This window comes from Alternaria atra (genome assembly GCF_907166805.1).
Source record: "Alternaria atra isolate CS162 genome assembly, contig: 21, whole genome shotgun sequence".
Taxonomy (NCBI): Eukaryota; Fungi; Ascomycota; class Dothideomycetes; order Pleosporales; family Pleosporaceae; genus Alternaria; species Alternaria atra.
In genome coordinates, this window is record NW_025091319.1 from 4,313,103 (window position 1) to 4,319,900 (window position 6,798).

Sequence of the window (6,798 nt, forward strand, 5' to 3'; positions counted from 1 at the left end):
GGATGATGCTTGAGACCTACAAACTTCCAAAAAAAAAAAAAAGATGAGGTCTAATGCCCGCTCACGGAATCGCTATTTATGCGTTAGCATTGCGACTCGAAGAGTGAGGCGAAAGTCTAAACTTACAACCGTGGATCTTCGCATATCGAACATATGCTGCGTTACGAGTGCGACGCAGTACCACTGTGCTAAGCGGGCAGGTGTTGTTGACGAATCTCAAAATTTGAATGTATATATTTGGCAGTGCATCGCATTGTAGCTGATACCCCAGATGAGGTGGGTTCAAAACGTGGGCAATCTGGCGGTGGGACGATACCTTGGTGGGGTCAAGTACCGTCGAGCCGAGATGTGTGGATGCATCGGCTACTAATGCTGGTTTGGGTATGGCGTCTCGAGAATTACAACACGAGCTGCGAACATCCGCGGATGATGACAATGAAAACATCTTGTTGACTTTGTCAAGTTATCGTCATGTAGAGAATGTCGCATTATTTCAAAGTAGTATTTAGGTGGTATCTTCTCACTTCTACGCTAACTAGAATTTATCCTCATGTACACTTTATAGCTTCTTTGCTAAATCCTCTTGCCCACATGCAAGAAGCGTGAGTAGTATGTTGTACATTGTTTTAAAATAGAAATTGGCGATTTGGTGCTGGAAATTCTACAACTAAATCCTACGCTCACAACAATTACACAATATCAAACAAGACGACATGCACTAACGTGAAAGCATTGCATGTGCAACCAGCGATACAACTTTGTTAATTTGTAGTTAAAATGCAAATAAATGTTTGATTGCTGCTTTCTATCCCTTTCTATACGAAAGTTACCCTACAAGTGATCTCCCATTTACCGCAGGAACGAGCTGGCTAGCATTGGATATGGTTTTTGATTAAACACCACTTTCAAATCCTATACACTTTTTACTCATCGTTGACAACTTTCCAGTTGCGTACAGTTGACCAGCATTGGTCATGTTGGGATCAGACCCCCTGTCTCGAGTATTGCTAAGCATTACCTTACAACGAAGGAGGTGCGACCCTTAGCGTGTGCTCGAAGTTGAGTTGGAGATGACATCAGATGGACTTTCTGATTTCGCAAAATGTCGGTCGAGAACCTGAAGCTTTTGCGTAGTGTCCCACAGCTTCATTGACCAATCCCTTCTCGTTGAGTTTCCTCCAGCTTACTTGATTCCGACCGAGCCGCTCTAGATGCGCGCTCTTCGCACCATTGTCGCGTCATAGAAATATCACTGAAAGTTACGCGAGTGCTTGAACATCAGCGATGTGTATGTATCGGTGACCAATAGTTGTGGACGTGGTGCTTAGTGATACACGAAGCAACTCAGCCTCCCGCTTAGAAACATGGCCTAGATCCGAACTGATATCGGAGACTGTTGAATTGGAAAGGGTCGATAGCACAATCCGGGAGGGAACGAATAATCCATAGCATAGTTGGATTGAAGAAATCCTTTCGTCGGCGGACGACGTGGACAATTGCATGTGCAGACTGAGCGATTTGATGGCTTAGTCAGTGTTGTACTGGAGGTTCTCGCTTTGCGTGGTTTTACTCGGAGACAGGGGTGGTGGCTGGCTTGAAAGTGTCTACCTGCTTGTTAGAATATGCCGCAATCTGATGAAATACCCAAAGTGGTAACGTTGTCGCGAAGACCGGTATCGACGTTAGGTTGAATGCTGTGAAGGACGTGAGTTGGGCTGAGCCAACCTTGACCCACTCGTCGCACGCCAGTGATGAAGCGATGCGCGTACGGCGGGCACGGTCGTCTTAAACGCGTCTCGGTGTAGGAGCTGTTGACGCGGGGTTTTGGTATTCGTAAACGTGTGGTGGCTCAGGCTTCCGAGAGCCGCGTCGTGCACTTGGCGTAGTCGACTCATACTCGCTCAGAAGCGACGTGAAGTCGCATCGCAGCATTGCGTTGCTACGGCGCCGCAGCATGCATATATGCGAGCTCTTGAATTGAGCCGTTGGCGGTCTCCTGATCAGCCTCGTATAGCTTCAGCGGTGAAAGTCAACCCAGCGGATACGTGTCGAACCGAGTCGTAGGTTTAGATTGGACCCATGTAAATCGCACGACTCAATGGCACAAAGGGCTGTGCGCATGTACAAGAGGGAGACGGTAAGCGCAATCCGGTATAGGAAGCGATGGCTGAAAGCGCCACGAGATGCACTTTCCTCTTTCGGGATCGTTCGTCCTGGAAGCACGCCCTCGCCGGAGCCGGTGTAGTGGAAAAGGGCGGAGCGGAGACGGATGGTACAAACGCACTGTTCACCGTTTTTTGTTTGTGCCTGACACTTTGACGCACAGATGCCAAAAGCGCAAGATCTTGGACAGTCGGGTTGTAGGAGCACAAAAGTAGTGGACATGTTCAGCCGGTAACCATGACGAGGGCGCAAATTTCCTTGTCGCAAGCTGTCTATCATTAAGCACGCAATAGTGCAACACTGGAAGAAAGCGCATGACGGTGTCATCAAATTACACTGGTTCATGCAGGGTCTTGAGCGGCTTTGTCAGAAGGTATTTTTCAGCATCAATGACAAAGCCAGCCTCTCTGCCAATGGCAGCTGGGTTTAAGACGGGGGTTAGTAATTCTGAAGCCGGGACACATGGACCCTGTTCAGTCTCTCGGTGCCCAGGTATGATTAGTACCTTAGGTCATGTCGTGATGATCTGCTTGGGCGCGGGGGTGAGACTGACTGGCAGGTGCGCGTGGCCTGGATGGTGGCTTCTGACGACGCGGACGAAAGCTGTGAGGGTAGAGCCAAACGCCGATGTGCTAGGCACCCACGAAACCAAGGTTCTAACAATGTCGGCCGAGGCGACGACTCTGTACGAAGATGCGAGGATCCCGAAAGCCAGGCTGCATGGCATTGGCTGGTCTGTCTAACTTTCTTGTAAGCCTAACGATGATTTTGTCAAGCGGAGAGATTGTGCAGCGTCGGGCCCGACAGCCTTGCGAGAACTCTCCACAGCAGACAAGTGACCCCTTAGGCGAGACGGTGATGGGCCCACGTTTTGACAGCCACAGATTCAGGGCTGACCGCTCTGCTTGTACAGAGGTCCGTGGCTTAGCCCTTACGACAGCGCATCCTAGAAAGGCCAGGCAGCCAGGCAGGCTCACTCTGCCCAAGCACTCTCTAGCTCCAACAGCACAGCGCACCGCCATTGAATTAGCAGGGGAAACGCGAAAAGCGAAACGCGACGAGCGAAAAAAAAGGAAAACCCTGATGGCGCGATGTGGGAGCAGCATGTGTGATGCAATGCATCGTGAGTTAGTAAAGGCCGACAAGAGCGAGACGCCGATTACCCATCTGCGGTGCATGTGAGTGAGCAGCAGGCATGGGCAGACCGTATATCCGCGCAACGTCCGGCGTCCGCTTCGTAACGCCCGTATGTGCATGCGGGCGAAAGTCTCTACGACGGACCGGGCTGTATCGTAAGCCGCGCTAGTACCCCTGCCGTCGTGTGAATCATAGTGTGTTAGCTCACCGCATCCGTGTGTGCTCGGCCAAGAGCGGTGGAAACATGCCAATAATTCCGAGCACCCGTTATCCATCCTCGATGCGTCAGGGAAACATAAGAAACACGCGCGCCCTCGCTTCAGATTCCATCACCAGCTCAAACATCAAACCTAGCACACTCTAGCGAATAACCTGACAGCCTGACATCAACTACTCATCATCATCATCGCTCTGCTCAACCATTACATCAGTCCTCCTCGGGATTAACATACGCTCGGATCACCTTCCCTCTATTGGCTACTGCATTAAGGTTTGTACCCTCGTTGCTCTGCAGTCATAAACCAAACTGACTCACAATTTTCAGGCTCTCATATACTACTGGCTTGTACATAATCAACATGCCTTCCTCATCACACCTCCGCATTCAAACTTCCTTTGAGCCCTTCACCGCCGAGACCACCCGCTCCCACTTTGTCTCATCACCACCGCAAAAGAAGCAGAAGATGTCTCTCACCCAAACCTACTACATTGCTGCCTCCGCCCGCTCCAAGCTGGGCAAGGAGGCATGCAGGGCCGACCACGACCTCCGCCTTCTCGTTGGACACGCAAACCTCCTCGACAGCCTCATGGTCGAGCTCCAGGATGCCGAACGCCAGCAAGAACAATGGTTCAACCAGACCATGGCCAAGGCCTCCAGGTCTGAAGAGTCCCGACACATCCAATGGGCCGACAGCATCGCCGAGGAGGAAGACGACGACGACTCCGAATCAGACTCCGAATCCGAGAACGAAGACGACTTCGACATGATCCCCCTACCTCGCCGCATCGCTCAGTCACCAGTTCAGATCAGCACAATGGAGGTCGATGAGGACGATGAGGACGAGGACGACTTCTACGACGACATGGAGGACGACTCAGAACTAGCCCTTACTCGAGTACCATCGCAATTGCAATCACCACCCGAGCTCACCTACGAAGAGGAGTCCGACGACGAGTCACCACCTACATCACCCCCACAAGCGTCCTTCAACTTCTCCGACAAGGAAGCCATGCTCACCACAACCTTCTACGACGCCAAACCAGAATCACAAGATATCGAGGACCACCCGCTATTCATGGACACGACCGCTCCGCTCATCTCAAGTTATTAGGCCAGTACATCAACATGTTCCGACCTTTTGATTTTTGATCCAGCATTTTTAGCGAGCGTGTCCTTTACAGCATAGCGTGGTATTTGAGCATTATATCCTTTGGTTTTATTTTTTTGTTATTGGCATGTACCGCAGGGCGGTCGGAATCTTCACGAAGATATCAGGAAGCTACTCTACTCAGGAATATTGTATGGATACGAAATAGGAGGATCTGGGATATTGGTCGCGAGCGGTTCGAGGTCTCCCGAAGGCGATGGTCGAGACTCCCGCTATAGCTAGATTTTCAATGATGATCATTACACCCACAAAAAACAATCTCCACGCTCTCCTCATGTGATGCCCTGCTATCGCTGCACGCTGCATGCTAATCGAGCCCTATCAGGTCACAGGTGCACTTGACATGCATGACTGATGAACTGTCACCAGCACACAATACAAAAATCCCACGCGTTACAGTTGGCTGCCAATTTGCACAGTCGCACATGTGCTGCTGGGAAATTCTAGGGTTGACCGACTTTTGGTCAGTGCGTCAGACCCTGGCCCTCGTGTGCCTACCACTTCGCATCGCGGCCACGGCTGCTTGTCGCCGAGCGAGCCTCTCGCATGGCTGAGCGACGCTTTCGCATCGCCTGCCTGATGAAAGTACACTTCCGGTCAATCAATGTCGTGTCCCCGCATACACACAGAAGGCGTTGCGAGCTTGATTGCGTACACCCGTCACACTGCCCCACGCACTGCCCAATCTCCAAGAACTTCTGCCTTGGAACAAATGGTGTGTATGCAAAGCATGCCACAGGCAGCCGGATTACCTCGGCCTTGATTCATGTCCTTGTCCGAAAAGTATGCGTATGCAGGTTGGAGGCTCGGAGTTTGAACGTGCCCGATCGATCGGACACGACAGGAGCTCGCATACGGACGGTCACGTTTTGTTCCGCTCGGTCGAAACGCGGGCATGTGAGCCAGACCACGGGAGCGGATCATTGTGGAAAGCCATGATCCGTCTCACGCGGATATGCATAATCCACTCACACTCTCATTTCCGTGCACTTGACAGTTGTCTGGATGAGCGGACCATGACAGTTTGTCGCACAACCCACTTCTGGAGACCTTCTGGACCGTCGCAAGATTGGATCTGAGCATGGTCTCCCGTCTCCACACTGTCAGAAGTTGAAGACGGAAGTTACAATGCTGATCTCTCCTTTTCCCCACGCTCCACCCACCATGTCGCGGCGATACCGGGGCTGACCTTCCACACATGGTTGTCTCGAAACATCAGCATGGCATTTGAAATGATCAAATCTCAGGTCAAAGTCGGTACCAAACATTGATTTCAAACATGTCCATGCGCAACAACTCGGAGTTTCATCGTAGTGTTTTGACATTGCGGTCGACGGAACAATTTAGATTCAGATTATTCGTACAACAATTGACGAGTTGCTTTTGCTACAGGCGTCCGGCCTCAGTCGAGTCCGTCATGCGAGTATGTTGCCATAACGTGTCATGGTCACTATTGCTGAACTGGCATGCCAACTCAACTGCTTGTTTATTTCTGGGCCGCGTCTTCCCTAGCAACGCCTCATGTCTGTTCTCATGCCTGTTCCTGATCTTCCATTGCCAATCAGGGAAAACTGTTGCCCAAACAGGGAAATGGGGCGCGCCTCAGGCAGCCCCGATTTGACGATTAGATCACCTACGCCAACATGGTCCGCGCATGTACGTCGTGGGTGCCGTTGGACCAAACAACGCCGTATTGTCACTGAAACCTACCTAGATATCCTTGATGAATAGCCATTGCTGATGTCATCCGTTTGCAGCCTGGACACCCCGTTGAACCCTTCACACTCAGCACGAACAGCCGTGATACAATCATGGGCCGCCTAAGAAGACGGTCAAGTAAGCCACAAAAGCACGAAATGATTCGTTGATAAGTCACCAGTGAGAGTGGACCAAGCTTTGTTGTTGATCATCTGGGGCGGAGCGGACATAGTAGGCGGTGATAAGATAAGAAGAATCGAGCTACATCATCAGCGGCGTGCATATGTGACCAGCTATGATCAACTCCTCATCTACCCCCTCTTCCTGAAGCTTGCGATACCCGTTCCTTCTCTGCCGAGGGAGCGTGCATCATAATCAATGTTCACTGATCGAGGTCTGGACTCGCCAGCTT

At 51.1% G+C, this 6,798-nt stretch overlaps 2 protein-coding genes across 2 annotated transcripts; one reads left to right on the plus strand and one right to left on the minus strand.

Moving 5' to 3' along the window:
* Nucleotides 1-61: 61 nt before the first annotated feature.
* On the minus strand, nucleotides 62-445 carry ALTATR162_LOCUS1865 (uncharacterized protein; the record flags this gene model as incomplete). The annotated part of the gene is made up of 2 exons (XM_043309465.1): nucleotides 62-72; nucleotides 127-445. 2 exons carry the CDS (start codon nucleotides 443-445, stop codon nucleotides 62-64), a joined length of 330 nt encoding a protein of 109 aa, XP_043165400.1.
* Nucleotides 446-3,878: 3,433 nt separating this feature from the next.
* Nucleotides 3,879-4,631, plus strand: ALTATR162_LOCUS1866 (uncharacterized protein; the record flags this gene model as incomplete). The annotated part of the gene is made up of 1 exon (XM_043309466.1): nucleotides 3,879-4,631. One exon carries the CDS (start codon nucleotides 3,879-3,881, stop codon nucleotides 4,629-4,631), a length of 753 nt encoding a protein of 250 aa, XP_043165401.1.
* Nucleotides 4,632-6,798: the final 2,167 nt, after the last annotated feature.